The sequence below is a fragment of the Sorex fumeus genome, unplaced genomic scaffold (genome assembly GCF_029834395.1).
Source record: "Sorex fumeus unplaced genomic scaffold, SorFum_2.1 ptg000047l, whole genome shotgun sequence".
In the NCBI taxonomy this organism is placed as follows: Eukaryota; Metazoa; Chordata; class Mammalia; order Eulipotyphla; family Soricidae; genus Sorex; species Sorex fumeus.
Window position 1 is genome coordinate 16,419,572 of NW_026606104.1, and position 17,312 is coordinate 16,436,883.

Genomic DNA, 17,312 nt, shown 5'->3' on the forward strand with positions numbered 1-17,312 from the left:
TTTACCAAACAGTTAATGTTAGGGTTTCTTGCATAAGATGTTCCAGCACCACTTCTCCATCAGTGAGTCCACTTCCCTCCACCACTGTCCAGACTCCACCCGCTGCTGATTCCCACCGCATCCCCTCCCCTGTGGGAAGCTTCCTACTAAAGAGTGGTTCTCCATTTCTGTTGCCTTTGGGCATTTGTTATTTTCCCCTACTTGTTTCTTTAAATATCCTTAGGAGAGATCATTCTGTTTCTGTCCTTCTCTTCCTTTTTTTTCTTTTTTTTTTTTTTTTTTTTGCTTTTTGGGTCACACCTGGCAATGCACAGGGGTTACTTCTGGCTCACACATTCAGGAATTACTCCTGGCAGTACTCGGGGGACCATATGGGATGCTGGGAATCAAACCGGGTCAGCCACGTGCAAGGCAAACGCCCTACCCACCGTACTATCACTCCAACCCCATCATCTATCTTTAAAATTGAGTTTTGGGCTCTTGGATTAGATGCCAAAAAGTGGATTTTATGAGACATATGGAAGCTCAATTCAGTGATTTTTGACAAATGTGTTCCATTGTTTAAGCTCAATAAAGCTTTAACTTTTCACATTTGAGTATTTTATAAGAAGCTTATGTTTTGGCTTGCCCTTCAAGCCTGTGTTCCCTTTGAACACATATCTCATTGGCCTGTCTCTATATTTCTTGTTTGCTTATTTCCATTCTAGAGAAGCCTTTGTTCTCTCTCAAACACGTACTTCTCCCATTCTCAACCCTGACATCTTTCTAAATAACTTTCAATTAAAAACTTCTTGCTTCACAAAAAAAATCTGTTTTATAATTTTGTTTGTAATTTTTTAAGCATTATTTCAGAAGAATGTTTGAAGTTAGGTGATTGTTAATTTACCTCACTTCACAAAAGCAGCTTATGTAGATGTGTAAATTACAGCAAAACAGCATAACAAGAAAAGAAAAGGAGGTGATGGGAGGGACCTGGGAACACTGGTGATGGGAAATGTACACTGGTGGAGGGATGGGTGTTGGAATACTGTATGACTGAAATCCAATCATGAACAGGTTTGTAAAGGTCTATCTCACAGTGATTCAATTAAAAAAATTTAAAAGAAATGTAAAAGATATGAGATGTTAATGAATATTAGTGATGTGGATTATTTAAACTGGAGGCAAGTTTAAGAATATAATCCATGAATGCTCATTTCTCTTTTTTTAACCCTAGAACAGAGTTTAAGTTTCCAATCAGTCCCTGTACTGTGAAAAGGGAACCCCATCTTCTCTTGGATGTTTGAGAGCATCAAATTTGCAGTTCCTTTTTCCAAATATTCAGAATATTTTATATCATCATGTATTCATAAATTCATTGATGGCTAATCCCCAAATATAGTTCTCCCTTGAGAAAGCCAAAGTTTATGAATCAAATCTTAAAAGTCAGAATCATACAAACATTAGCAAAGACAGTGGAGGACGGCTTAAAATAACTTCCTCTGAAAAACTTGCTTACACTGAAATCCAGGGGCCAAGTCTTATAACCATATGTAGGGAGGTTATTTGTTGAAGCAGCTTCTACCAGTTTTGAGATTCAATTGTTAAATTTCTGGGAGCGATAGCACAGCGGGTAGGGCGTTTGCCTTGCACGCGGCCGACCCGGGTTCGATTTCTCCTTCCCTCTTGGAAAGCCTAGCAAGCTACCGAGAGTATCCTGCCAGCACGACAGAGCCTGGCAAGCTCCCCATGTCCTACTCGATATGCCAAAAACAGTAACAACAAGTTTCACAATGGAGACATTACTGGTGCCCACTTAAGCAAATCGATGAACAATGAGAGCTACAGTGCTACAGTTGTTAAACACATCTATTATTAAAAATTAAACTACATAGTGCACAATTATATAAATTTATGTTAAAGATAAAGATAATTGCTCGATTTGCTCGAGCGGGCCCAGTAACGTCTCCATTGGAGATTTTGTTGTTGCTGTGTTTGGCATATCGAATACGTCACGGGGAGCTTGCCAGGCTCTGCCGTGTGGGCGAGATACTCTCGGTAGCTTGTCGGACTCTCTGAGAGGGGCGGAGGAATCGAACTCGGGTCGGCCATGTTGGCTGCGTGCAAGGCAAACGCCCTACTGCTGTGCATCGTTCCTCGCCTAAAGATAAAGATAATAAATACTTAAAACTCATCACTTTCTAATTACATTACATTTACCCACTAACTGTGCTCTTAAGAATTTTTGCATCTTTTATAGGTGAATGGTGCTAATGTTATACAATGACATGCTACCACACATTACTTCCCAACCTCATATTCAGTAATGTTACCTGGGTGACATGAAATTGGACACAGCAAGAATTACTACATCACAAAAGAATGCAATCACTAAAAATAGGATTTGGCTGATCATTTTATTCAGTGACTATAGACATAAGAAAATGGAGAAAATTTTATCATGCCCATTAAGAATTATTTTATGTGTGTGGCCATTACACTACAAAGAAAGGAAAAGACATTCTTTCAGATTTTTTCTGGGTAATTCAGCAAAAAAGTCACTCACATCATTGTCAAATAAGTCTATATGGTTGTTGTTTCAGTATACCATTGTAGTAAACAACAATATCAATCAGTAGTCATGTTGAAATTGCCCTAATTTGTTGACTGCTAGTATAGGTTAATCTCAGCTATGAGATTTCCAATGAGATTCAATATTAAGCCTATTTTACTTGGGGATCAGAGAATAGTATAGCAGGTAGGGTACTTGACCTGCTCACAGTCTACCAGGTTTGTGTCCCAGCATCCCATATGGTTCCCATGTCTGACAAAAACACAGAGCACAGAGCCAGAAGTTAAGTCCTAAGGATCACCCAGTATGCCTCCTCCAAAAAACATGAAACTTATAAAGTGTTTAATATTTTGTATTATTATTTATTACATGCTCTCCATCCTAACATCAGTAATAATAAATAATATAAGTATTGTGTGTATTTATGCATATATTTTTTCATATTTTCCAGCACATTTATGCTTGGAGCTGTGAATTTCAAAGAACTGAACATATACTAATATGTTTTTTTCCCAACTGCCTAAACCGGAAGTCCTAATAGAGTGATGTCACTAGACATCAATGAAAATCAGTGATGGTTTTCTTCATCTTGATTAAAAACAAAAATTTTTTCACATGGGCATTCTTGTGCATCCCACGCCATCCTCTTACAAGTGACCAAGGAAACTGGGGGCAGAAAATTTTGAATGACTCAAAGCAAAGTAATCATAATTATTGCAAAAATTAAATGCATGCTCCACTGATGAGATAGTTAAGAAATCATTTGCTCACACGGAGAATAGGCATCAGTTCACCAATTGGAGAGTGAGATGAAAACAGGTATAGGGCTAGTCTTGGGCACCAGTTACCTCAGAATCTACCCCTTTGATTTCATAGAGGTAAAAATTCCTCTTCACCTGCAATAATCTTTCATCATAAAGAGACGGCTCTTCTTTTATCTGCTTAGAGAATGTGATAGCTTGCTCCAAGGAAATCAACTTGGGTTGATTCAGTGGTATAGTGGATGACTGCAAATATCAGACTTTACCTGTCTGTAATGCTTTTAAATTCAGATACTTCAAAATGAATGTGTGTCGTGTTGGAGAGAGATAGAAGGGCACTTGGGTTGCAGCTGATCTTCGTTTGATCCCCAGCACACAATATGGTCCCCTGAGCCCCACCCCACGGGTGATCTATGAGGGCAGAGCCAGTAGTAGGCTGTTGACACCTTAGTGTGCCCCCTCAAGCCAGTAAATGAATTAATATACCAACTAAATTATATCCAGAGCAATTAGTCTACAGGCTCAGCTAGTAAGTTTTGAGTCTAGTCTTTCAAAGGGTATTGCAGGACTGTACATTGATGTAAAAGGGAAAGAGTAGGCATTTCAAGGTTGGTTTATGTAGCTATAAATCCCAGTTTCTGTCTGAAGTGTGCATTTGGACAAATTGCTGAATTTATCTAAATCTTGGTTTTCTCATCTATAGAAATGAATTTATGTAATAAATGAATGAATAGATTGTCCAATTTGTTCCATTTCTTTTCTCACTATCCTGTGGCCTAGGGGGAGCATGGAAAACCTGAGTAGGTTTTCCTTCAAAATCCAAGGGCATCAGTTTTAGATGGTGATAGTTAGGATCACAAAGGGTGTATGTATCTGAGAAAGCATTGCTAAGGCAGCCAGGTAAGCTATTATCCAGTGTACTTGCATATAAGACAAAGTATTTGATTATAGAATATTTACATCTGTGATAGGGCCAGTCTCAGAGAAAGTATATAGAAGGGGTCAAAAAAGATCCCAAAAGTATCCAAGAACTTGTATTTTGGAAGCTGTGCTTTAGTCTTATTGTCCTCTCCCTCTTGAAATAAAAACTAGGAAGGACAGTGAGTCATCAATCAAGCTTTCCTGCTCCCCAGCTTTCCATAAAGGTCAGAGTGACCCTCCCAAAGCAAAGGAGGTTTTACCCAGTGTTTCAGAGAAACATTTTTAGGGCTCTTTCCAGAAATGGTTAATGTGACTTGTGGTTGAAAACTAAACAAAAGAAATCTTCTCCACATAGTCATGTGAACCATATATTCTGAGAAAAAATAGCCGCTCCATATTTGAGAGAGAATTTGTAGAGAAAATGACGGCTAGCTACAAAGGAAATGTCTGGTGTTGAAAATTCACCCAGGCTTAACTGAAAAAAACTATGAACCTCATTCTTAGATCAGTACAGTCTATCAGTTCAAAGGTATTTAAAAGAAGGCATCTCAGGTTCTGTTCATTTTGATCTGATCCATGAGAAGACTTTATGAGATGAAAATATATCCATTCTCTAATATTATCTATAGATATATTGATTCAACCACTCATCTTTAAAGGGGCTTCCAAGATTTTATGCTAGGTATATTGTTACACTCTCAATAAACTCTTGTCAGGCTTTGGGTTTTGTCTTGTGTTTGCTTTGGCCACCCCAGCAGTGCTCAAGGCTTACTCTTGGCTCTGCGCTCAGGGATATTCCTGGCAGGCTCAGGGGACTATATAGGTTGCTGAGTTTCAAATCCAGATCAGTTGTGAGCAAGGCAATTCCCTATCCACTGTACTATGGCTCTGGACCTTCAATAAACTCTGATGGATAATAAAGTAAATGATAAGTTTAGATACTATGGCAATGAAAAATGTCCTTGAGTATTATGCTGCCTATCTCAATAGAAGCTATAATATTTTGCTTCTAATGTTGGCTTAGTCTGTATATGTTGAGATGGGTAAATACTCTATTTCATGGAATGTTGAAAGTGAGCCCGAACTTATACTTCTGAATATTTCCTAAACGTTTCTAAATATTTTCCTTATTCTTTTGCCTTATTAGTTAACCTTTATATCTAAAGCTTCCTGTGAAACAACAGAGCTCAGGAATTTTCTTAATAATTGATGTGTAATACAAAGAAACTATGAGTAACTAAAGTGGGAGAACGGCTCTGCCTTCCAGTCCTTTGGATGAGAAAATTCCCAGAAATGTTGGAAACTGCCGGAAATGCCTGGTTGTTAATCCAACTAGCCAGGCGAATTCTCTTGGGCTGAATGCCAGACATTTCCCACTCTCTTCTGTGACAGCTCCACTGGGGTTTGTGGGTGGGGGATGGAGGGCCCAAACCAGCAGCTGTGTAACAGACCGTGAGGCCATGGGGATACAGCCAAGATGATTTCCAGTGCCACTTTCTCTCCACAACTGTGTGTCTTCATCATTAAGGAGGTGCCTGGGACTGAAGTGAGGTTGACTTTCTTTTTATTGCTAGCATGTCCTCCACATGCTTGTCCTGCCTTAAATTATAGATTATAATTTCCTAAAGACAAAGTTCCCTTAGCTGTCCCTTTCCTCTCAGTCATCATTGTTCTTGGCACAAAGGGGAATGAGTGCTCTGTGAGAAACTGTGGAATGAACCAATTATAGCTGATCCCAATAATAATTACTCTATCTTACCCAAAAGGGGATCATTTGAGTAAATGGCAAAAATCAGAAAGGCATTTAGTGTATCAGACTTGACTTCTTGGCTCTTCCCTTAGAATTCCAGAGAACTGATATTCAGGAACCTCTTAGGGTATATAGAACAGTGTGTCCTTCAGGGGAAGAATTTGTAGTGATGAGGTAGATTTCCTGCTGCTGGGCTTAGATCTCCAAGCCTGCTCGGATCAGGACTGGGCCTCCTCCACCCAGATCCCTCATCTCCCAGTATGTAGGCGTTACACCCACCAACTGCCCCGGCGCTGTGTAATCCCATCAAGGGCCAAGACCCAGAGACTATAAAACCCAGCTCCTGGAAGAGAACAGTGCAGTCTCCTGCCTTTGCGTCTGGCTTTCCTCACCGGGGCCCCTTGGAGGAGGGCGGGTTGAGTTTCCCTCCCCACCCCAAGCAGAGCCCCGTCAGCTGAAGACCTCCGGTTCCAGACACAGCCATGCTTAAGACCACTCTCCACATGTTCGGACAAGCCTCACACATGAAGGAACCAGCAGAGGAACCCAGGTGTGCAGGACTCAGGGCTTAGATCTCCAAGCATGCTCAGATCAGGACTGGGCCTCTTCCACCCAGATCCCCCATCTTCCAGTATGTAGGCGTCACACCCACCAACTGCCCCCGGCATTCATAGCCCCGCAACATCTTAATATCTACTTCTTACTCTGGAGAACCTGGCAGGCTACCAAAAGTATCCTGCCTGCATGGCAGAGTCTGACAAACTCCCCGTGGCATATTCAATATGCCAAAAACCAGAAACAATGATGGGTCTCATTCTCCTGACCTTGAAAGAGCCTCAGATGTGGCATTTCTAAAATCTCAGGGCTAGGACGAAGGAGACATTACTGGTATCTGCTCAAGGAAATCAATGAACAATAGGATGATAGTGACAGTGACAGTGAGGTAGATTTAAGTGCTTTCTCCTGTTTTGCCTTGTGGCACAGTGAGAAACTGACAGGATAGTCCCTGGTATTAAAACAACACTTTGCACAGAGCTCTCCCTCAGTACCAACTCCAAAGCACATTTTTTTAGGGAAAATGTATTGAAACACACAATACAACCCAATAGCCACATTTTCAAAATGTTTTAAATGGTGATTAATAATGCTTTTAATAAAGGGGTGTGGGGTGCGTGTGTGTGTGTTTGTGTTTCTTCATCCTTCTTCAGTCTACTCATGTCTTGACCTTCCTCCTAGGGGGGCAGAGTTCTTTCATACCCTGCTGTCAGGCTGTATTAGCACATCCTCATGGGATACCAGATGTCCCTTTGGACACAAAGTGAAGCACACTGGAGAGGGACACAGTCTGCTGAATCTTTGTGTGTGTGTGTTGCCTCTCAATGATGAGCATTCTGCATTGTGTCTATAGGTGTTTCTCCTGAACCAGGTTATAAATAAATGGCAAGCTGTCTTATTGAGACAATAACCTAAGAGAAAAGAAGCAGTCATTTTGACAGGAAAGGAGAAACCTGTTCTTTGTCCCAAAAGACAGGAACACTTTTGTTTAGAATAAGAACTTTTAGCTTTTTCTCAAAATGTGAGAGCATTTTTTGGTTTATTATCGACAGTTACCACTTTCTCAAGTCTTTTCATTTAGAAGACCATGCCTGACTTAACTTTTGTTCTCTTCTTTTTTTTTCCTTCCTCAGTTAAGAAGAACCACTTTACTGCTCCAGATGGGCCCTGTTCTCTTATTAAAAGTCATTTCTTCTGGCACATTTTTAACCTGTCTTAAAAATGATAACCATGAGGCCCTGATAAATTAATTGAAAAAGCTTCTCCCGAGGTGGCTTCAGTGATTTTGTTAAGACATTTATTTTAAGAATGACTCTCCGTAGAATTTATCAGTAAATTACTTTTCACCCAGCATTAAATTATTTCCCCACTAAGGATATTATAATTCCTTTCCTCACAGTAATGAAAAAAATGAAACTATCTTCAAACAATACTAGATGGGCACAGGCCCTCATGTCAGTCATTGAAGGTATACTCTCACCAAAAGTTATAAATGATAATATAAGGCCCAAGAAGGAAAACAGAGAAACATTAAAGGAGTAGGGAAGAATAGTGATTAGAATTTCAAATAAATGGCATTAACTGAAGAACAATAAATCAAAAACATTGGAACCAAGGAGGCAGGGATATTATTCATTCACAGAGGGAGACAGCTGGAGCCCAAGGAAAGAAAGAACATCAGGAAGGGAAATGTTCTCTGTCTCCATCATGTCAAAGAAACGGGCCTGGAGCTAGAGTGATAGCACAGCATGTAGGGCGTTTGCCTTGCACACGGCTGACCCAGGTTCGATTCCCAGCATCCCATATGGTCCTCTGAGCACTGCCAGGAGTAACTCCTGAGTGCATGAGCCAGGAGTAATCCCTGTGCATCGCGGGGTGTGACCCAAAAAGCAAAAAAAAAAAAATAATAATAAACGAAAAAGAAAAAAGAAATGGGCCCTTTCGGATGTAGGAGGTTGGCTCTGCCTTGGAGATTTCAGTTTGTTTCCTTCCTGATAAACAAGAAGTCAGCCCTGATAAGGATCCTTGCTAACACTTCCTCTGGAATGTACAACATTCCATGTTTCTGCTTCATAGTCCCCACCGGACACAAATGAGTCAGACTGAGAGGTAGAGATTTTGTCCAGTCTGTTTATGAGACCTTGAAAGGTAAAGACAGGCCTTTAAGGTGTGGTCCTGCATATTTCTTTCTCCTTCAGGTCATTGTATAGTATGAGCCATAGGTAGGATTTTTTTTAATCTATGCATAAATGTACAAAAGATAAATTCATTGTTAGACCTTGAATTAAACTGGAAAACTGACTGGCAGTGATCTAGTGTTTATGAATAGCGGAAGTAAACAGACTTGAATGTAATGAACCAAAACTTGCTACCCACAATTCTCCCAGTCGGTCATTTAGTAAAGTACATTACTGAGCATATTGGATTTTCTAGAATTTTGGGGGGCTGGAGGGGAGGGGAAGCTGTATTTTTTGTGAGGGGCTATATCCAGTGTTGCTTAGTGCTTACTCCTGACTGCTCACAGATCACTTCTTGTGGGACTGGTGAAGCATATGGCTGTCAGGAATAGTACCCAGGTCAGTCGTGTGCAAGGCAAGAACACTACTCTCTCTGTACTTTCTCTCTGGCCCGATTTTGTTTTGTTGTATCTAGGTTTTATCAAAGGCATATTGTAACAATCACTATGTTTCAGAGATATTTGTGCAGCTCTCAAATTGCTGATGTCCCACTTAGTAAGCCCAGAGAACTCACTCTCCAGTGGTCTGGAAGGCATTCTGAACTCTGTTCTAAACCTCCTGAAAGATGACAGATCAACCCTGACTGCATCTCCGGGATATATTCCCAGAAGTGGTATTGCTGGGTCAGATGGGAGCTCAATTTCTAGTTTTTTGAGAAACATCCATATTGTTTTCCAAAAAGGCTGAACCAGTCAGCATTCCCACCAGCAGTGAAGGAGAGTCCCCTTCTCCCCATATCCATGCCAACATTGGTTGCCTTTGTTCTTTTGGATGTGTGCCAGACTCTGTGGTGTGAGATGATATCTCATTTTTGTTTTGATCTGCATCTCCCTGATGATTGGTGATGAAGAGCATTTTTTCATGTGCCTTTGGCCGTTTGAATTTCTTCTCTGAGAAAGTTTGTGTTCATTTTATCATCGCATTTTCTGATGGGGTTGGATGTTTTCTTCTTGTAGAGTTCAACCAGGGCCTTGTATATCCTTAATATTAGCCTGTTATCAGATGGGTATTGGGCGAATATTCTTTCCCATTCTGTAGACTGTCTTTGTATTCTGATCACTGTTTCTTTAGAGGTACAGAAGCTTCTTAGTTTAAGATAGTCCCATTTGTTTATCTGTTTCCGCTTGCTTGGTCAGTGGCATTTTATCTTTGAAGATAGCTTTAGCTTCAATGCAAACTTGAACTAACAGACTATCTTGGCCAGTCTTCAACAGCAGAGAGTAAGCAACGATTTCAATGTCATGCCGTTGCATTCCCTGCATCCAGAAAGTGACCTGCTGGTCACTCTGACCAAAAGTGAATGCTGACAAGTTGTACAACTCCTTACCTTTCTCTTTCTCATAGGGACAAGAAGAAATCAGTGTAGTCATTGGGTTTCCAGATTATTTTGCTCTTTTGCTAAATCAGGTATCACAAATCAATAAAGGTCTATGTGTTCACTTCGACATGTATGGAATTATTTTATTTTAATGCTTTTAAGTGCTGCATATACCAGTTCACCCCAGACAAACCACTCCCCCCTATCTTATACACAAAGTCATTTGTGTTAGAATTAGCATAAGCAAAAAGATAAGCATTGGCTTCTTGATCTCAGTCCAATCACATGAATTATATTTGTTTCTGGACATAGATTGTGCTTTATTTTTCTGAGAGAAATTTATTTAGCGACATATGTGACTAAGCATGTAGCCTATCCCAGTATATGTCTGAGCTTCACCGTATATCCTTTATAAGTAATGAATACATAAATAAATTTGTTACAGACATATTTGGGGTATTTGTTATTTGCCAAGTGGCTTATCAGAAATAAAGAGTGAAGGATATTTACATGTATTACTCATTAGTTTATGCTTTAATGTGTACAAATTACTTCTCATACATGATGTTTTATTTATTTAAAATTATCTCCAGTGTTCCCCACTGAAGTATAGGTATGATATTGGCATCCCATGTTTCGGTTAAGGGAATTGAGCTTGAGAGTTTGACTAACTCAAGGTCATCTAGTTAGATAAATAAAAACCAAACTTCAGACCCAGATTTTTCTGAGTCTGAAGCCCACACACTCCCCACTGTATTAGGCCTAAATTTGCATTCAGGAAGCTAGTAGTCCATCTAAAGATAGAGAAAAACTTTATAAAACTATCATATTAAAATGTATCCTAATTTTTAAAATTCTGAAAACATAATAGCAATTTTCTCAAGTAGACCCAGACAGATGTTACTCGCGCCCGCTCAAGCGAATCCATGAACAACAGGGAGGACAGTGCTACAGTGCTACAGACCCAGACTGAAAAGGTGCTGAACTTGCATAACTGCTTAGATTAGGTGTTTAAAAAATGTACACAGGCCCTAGAATAAGGGAGTTGAAGAAACCATCATAGAAATATTTTGGGTACAGTTTTCAGCATTTTTCAGAATAAGGATTGACCTTCAAAACTAATTTAAGAGTGAGGCTCAATGGATGCAAATTGGAAACTTGAATCTTTTCTGTCTAATCAGCTATCATTAAATAGTAGTATCTTTTTTAATGTTTCATACATTATCTCCTTTTAACTTTCACAGCAAACATAAGACTAATAGCATCCCAGTTTTATAGGTAAGGGACCCAAGAAGACCAAGAGAAAGCTCAATTATACATAGTTAATACAGATCAGAACTAAGACCCAAACATAAATCTTACTCCAGAGTAAGAGCATGCAGTCTCTTCTGATATTGCATTTCATATATCTTATTGTCCTATGATGCCTTTCTGAATAGGAAAATGGATTGAACTCTGGTATCTGGTAATATAAATATGGAAAGGTAAAGGGAGATTTTTCTAGAAAGGTAGATTAGAACCAGATTGTGGGAAAGATCTTGTTATACCATGGCATGACATTTCAGCAAATTTCCTTAAAATTTTTAAATAATGATAAAGAATGGAAAAGTCAGGCTGGGGGTATAGAGTAGAGCACATGCCTCCCATGTATGTGGCCTGAGTTCAATCCCCAGCATCACACACAAACCAAATATTCATACATATTTTAAAAGTCTGCTTGACTGTGGCCGCCAAATAATTGTTTTTGGTGTCTGGATATTTTTTAGAGGGTGGGGTGGGGATGATTGTATTAAGGAGGTAAAATTTGATTGTCAGTTTTTTAAATTCTGTGCAGGGCTCATTTTTGTGTGACTTTTTTTAAAGATTTTTTTAATTGAATTACTGTAAAATAGACCCTTACGAAGTTGTTCATGATATAAAACGTCTGCATTCATTTGTGGAATATATAGTAACATAATGGGAGACTAACACCCAAGGATAGTAGTGATAAGGGTCAGGACGATCGCTCCATGGCTTGGAAGCCGGTCTCACATGCTGAAGGAAAAGACAACTGAGATAGAGAAGGGACCTCCAAGTAAATGATGCTTGGAGGGCTCTCTCGGGATGGAGATGTGTGCTGAAAGTAGACCATGGACAGAACATGATGGCCACTTAGTACCCATTTTGGAACCACAACACCCAAAAGGAGAGAGAGAGTAAAAGGGAATGTGCCTGCCACAGAGGCAGGGGTGGGGGTGGGGGGATAGGGGGGGTGGCGGGAAGTATTCTGGGAACATTGGTGGTGGAAAATGGGCACTGGTGGAGGGATGGGTACTCAGTCACTGTATGATTGAAACGTAATCATGAAGTTTGTAAATCTGTAACTGTATCTCACGGTGATTCATTAAAAAAAATTTTTTAAAAAGCAAAAAATCTGTTCATGATTAGGTTTCAGCCATGCAGTGTTCCAACACCCATCCCTCCACGAATGTACATTTCCCAACACCAGTTTCCCCAGCTGTGTAACTTTTTTTTTGCTTTTTGGGTCACACCCAGTGGTTCTCAGGGGTTATTCCTAGCTCTGCACTCAGGAATTACTCCTGGCGATGCTCAAGGATGCTGGGGATCGAACCCGGGTCAGCCGCATGCAAGGCAAACCTGATGTGCTATCGCTCCAGCCCCTGTGTAACATTTTTTAGGTCACTTTATACTAAGGTTCTAATGAACCCATCATTTGATAAATAGACATGCTCAAACCATTATTCTCCCAGTGGGTCCAAGGACCATCTGCCTCAGAATTACCTGGAAGGTTTTTAGAATTTAAATTTCTACAGCTCACCTAAAATCTGTCAAACCAGAATTCCTGTGGGTGAGGTCTGGGAATATGAAATTAGCCAATTCTCCCCAGATGATTTTATATTTGTTGAATTTAGGGTCACACTTGTCAATAGACAGGGAGATCAATACGTGCATTTAAAGCTTTAAATATAAGAACGTGAATTTTTTTTAATTTTTATTTTAGTCACCATGATTTACAATTTTCCAATACTGTCAATGATAGGATTTCATGGGTGCAGCATTCTGTCACCACACCCCTTCCAGTGTCTGTTTCTCTCCACCATATACCAGTCCCCCTCACAACCCCTCCACTTCCTCCACATCTCACTGCCATGGTAAGCTCCATTCTGTAGATAAGTTTTTAGATTATGTTTATTATTTTGGCTGTTATTATTCCCCTGTTCCTTCCTTATATACCACAGATCATTCTGTATTTGTCTCTCTCCTGTCTGATTTCACTCACATGATACCCTACAGTTTAATCAATGTAGCAGTTAACTGTTTGATTTTTTTCTTTCTGTTTTTTTTTTGTCATGGTTTTTTTATCCAGTCATCTGAAGACTTTAGGGGTTTTTAAACATATAAAGAGAAAACTTTGTTTGTGTGTGATTATTACTATATAATATGTGAGATCAGTAACCTGGTTATTGATTCTGGTTACAGTTAACAGTTCTTCCTAGGGCAATTTTACTTATTCAACCAAGGTTATGATCAAAACCACAACTGGGGGGCTGGAGCGATAGCACAGTGGATAGGGCGTTTGCCTTGCACGCAGCCAACCCGGGTTCGATTCCCAGCATCCCATATGGTGCCCCAAGCACCATCAGGAGTAATTCCTGAGTGCATAAGCCAGGAGTAACCCCTGTGCATCACTGGGTATGACCCAAACCAAAAAGCAAAAAAAAAAAAAAAAAAAAAAAAAAAAAAAAACCAGCTAGGCACTTTGAGTTTTGTGGCCATCTTTTGCCCTACTGATAGACCTTTGGAACAAAAACTAAAAATATTACAGGCAATTTTTTAAACTCTTCTTAAAACGAGGGACAAACACACACCTTTTTTAACAGTAACAAGTCTCACAATGGAGATGTTACTGGTGCCTGCTCGAGCAAAAATCGATGAACAATGAACAACGGGAGGACAGTGACAGTGATTAAAGCACTGTGGTTTACAAAGTTACTTAGAATTGAGTTTTAGACATAGAATGTTCCAGCCAATCCCACCACAGGGTCAACTTCCCTGCCCCCAATGTTCCCAGGTTCCCTCCCATACCCCCTGCCCCACCAGCCTTCTCTCCTAACAGTCACTTAAGTTCAGTTGTTAAAATTTGGCGCTCATGATTTCAGTGTTGTTGTCTCTGTGGTTTTAGTGTTTGGTTCTCTCATTCCTTAATGCCATCAATCTACCTGGATCCCTTTAACCCCTGCCCCCCATTGCTGGATCCCTTTAACCCCTGCCCCCCCCATTGCTTCCCATCTGTCTCTTCTCCCACCCCCCATCCCCCACCCCACCCCGCTACCACCACCCCCACCCGCTGAGCTCTATTTCTTTCCTTCTCCTGTCTATACTCTGGGGCCAAAGGTGATCTGGGCACAACCCCTGCCCACTGACCCATTAAACCATTGCATTCCTTCATCAGGTTGTCTAAATACCACATATAAGTGATAACGTCCTGTGGACACATACTTTTAAGGGAATAAACAGCAAGAACTCCTCATGCAATTCTTCCGAAGAATCATGGCTTCATCAGATTTTCCTCCTCTGGTTCTCCTAGAGGTAACAGACATGCACAGATGACATGAAATTCAGAGGCTTCAGTGCAAGTCCCAGCACAGGGACTTTCTTCTGCCTGAATGTGTTTAGGCCTGTTTTGTTTCTCATTCTAGATTATGCAACAGATGAGTGACCACCGCTACGACAAACTCACTGTGCCTGATGACATGGCTGCAAACTGTATATATTTAAACATCCCCAGCAAAGGCCATGTCCTGCTGCACCGAACCCCAGAGGAGTATCCAGAAAGTGCAAAGGTAAAGAAACAAAAACAAAACCAAAAACCTTCCTTTCAGGCCTTTGCCACTGGGTAGGTCTCCCGGATAGTCTTCTTGTCTGAGGGATTTTTCATGATGGAGTGATAGATAACAGGTGCTTTTTTTACCCACTTTACACATCAGATCATTAAGAAAGGTCTGTATGGTTTAGGGCTCACTCTTCTCTTTCATGTTATTGGTAACTAATTAATGCATTGTCATTCAGATAATTATGCCTGGTTTTCAATGCTTTTCAAAGTAAGTATATGGATTTCTCAAGTCTGTTCTCTGGCCCTGATTAAATGTGCCTTCCCGGGCTGGAGCAATAGCACAGCAGGTAGGGCATATGCCTTGCACACGGCCGACCCAGGTTCGATTCCCAGCATCCCATATGGTCCCTCGAGCACTGCCAGAAGTAATTCCTGAGTGCATGAACCAGGAGTAACTCCTGTGCATCGTCAGGTGTGACCCAAAAGGGAAAAAAAAAGGTTCCCTCCCATACCCCCTGCCCCACCAGCCTTCTCTCCTAACAGTCACTTAAGTTCAGTTGTTAAAATTTGGCGCTCATGATTTCAGTGTTCATATTCTCACATACCAATTAAGCCTAGTAACACACAGCTACTTGATCAGCCGTGTAATTCTAATTTCTAACAAATCTGAGGTGCTCCTCATCAAGTCATTGGATTTCCAGGCAGAGAAGGAATCAAAGAGGTAGATACACGTTGTCAGAACTGCAAAAAGGAAACAACCTCCTGGCAGCAAAGGGTCAAGAGGAAAAGCGGAAGGAAGAGAGTATGCTTGGAATAGCCAGCTGGTCTCTGCATCCTGTGTTTCAACAACAACAACAACAAAATGTTCCTAGATATGAAATTCTCTGTGGGTCTAGGAAAATCTTCCTTGTCTTTCAAGGAACTCTGCCAGTTACTTTTGTTTACTTTAGTGATTTCAATTTAAACCTACCAGGATGGTGTTGTGCCAATTCTGAGATTCTTCCAATGCCCTTAACTTTAAAGGTTTCGAGCACCTTTCCCCCAACGAACAACTTATTTCTACTAAGCATTACAGAAAAGCTTTTATAAATTTTTCATCTTTTTCTTTTAGCAAATTAAAAATTTTTAGGGGCTGGAGAGATAGCACAGCGGGTGGGGCGTTTGCCTTGCACGTTGACCGACCCGGGTTCAATTCCCAGCATCCCATATGGTCCCCGGAGCACCTCCAGGAGTGATTCCTGAGTGCAGAGCCTGGAGTAACCCCTGTGCATCGCCAGGTGTGACCAAAAAAAAGCAAAAATAAATAAATAAAATTTTTAGAAAACATTTTAAGCCAATGTCTAAGCATGCAACATTACATAATTACTAGGCATAGCTCATAATCAGTTTCCTCTTTGGCAGATAAATAGGGAAAGATGGGGAGATAGATAATTTTTTATTTTTAATTTTTATTGTAGTTTATATAACATGACTACAGTAATGTTAAGTTTTACAATTTTGGTATACGGGATGTGTACTCCTTCTCCACTACCAAAACCCTCTACCACTGTCCTTATGTCTCTTGTAGTCTGCCTCTCCTTTTCTCCCCACCTTGAGTATAGATCATTTTTTACCTATGATGAAAATTTTAATTTTACCATAACTAAAAACGTGGACCTAAGTAAAACATAGAACTCAAGACCCAAAATGAACTTAACTCGGGTCTCAGGTGAATCATGAGCTTCTTACTTAATGTGCATCAGATTATTTAAAATATATATTATGGAGATTTCTCCAAAGTTTATGGTTAGAGCTTTCAAATGGCTGTAAATCTCTCTTTTTGTCAATGACCCCCAAAACACAAAAACACATATGCACACCTATGTTCATTGCAGTGCTTAGTACAATAGCCAGGATATATAAATGTCCAAGGACCGGTGAGTGGATAAAGAAATTGTGATATATATATATATACATATATATATACACACACACACATACATACACACACACATACATGCATAATGGAATACTACACAGCTTTGAAGTAACATAAAATCTTGCAGTTTGACACAATCTGAATAAAACCAGATGCATCATTTTAGTTAGGCAAAATAAGTCAGAGGGAAGAAGTCAAATGCTTGACGATCTCACTCATGTGTGGTATACAGAGAAACAAAACAAGGATATAGTACTAAACAATGACAAAAGTTTAGCCTTGGATTACAAAACTGAGATTAGCAGGCAGCGAGGAGTAGGAAGGGACAAGGTGAATTTGAAGTAATTTAAGGACATTGTTGGAGAGTCTTGGGAACTTGGATTGTAGTAAGTGAAGTAATTGTACATCAAGACCATAAATATTGACATTATTGCTTACAATAACAATAAAAATAAAATAATTTCCTG

General features: G+C 40.1%; 1 protein-coding gene across 1 annotated transcript in view; it reads left to right on the top strand.

The window, feature by feature from the left end:
- DDAH1 (dimethylarginine dimethylaminohydrolase 1) overlaps positions 1–17,312 on the top strand; it is a 171,548-nt gene that overhangs the window by 149,517 nt on the left and 4,719 nt on the right. Inside the window, exon 5 of the mRNA XM_056123107.1 lies at positions 14,794–14,937. Within this exon, the coding sequence (XP_055979082.1) occupies positions 14,794–14,937 (144 nt within the window). The remainder of the gene's footprint in view (positions 1–14,793; positions 14,938–17,312) is intronic.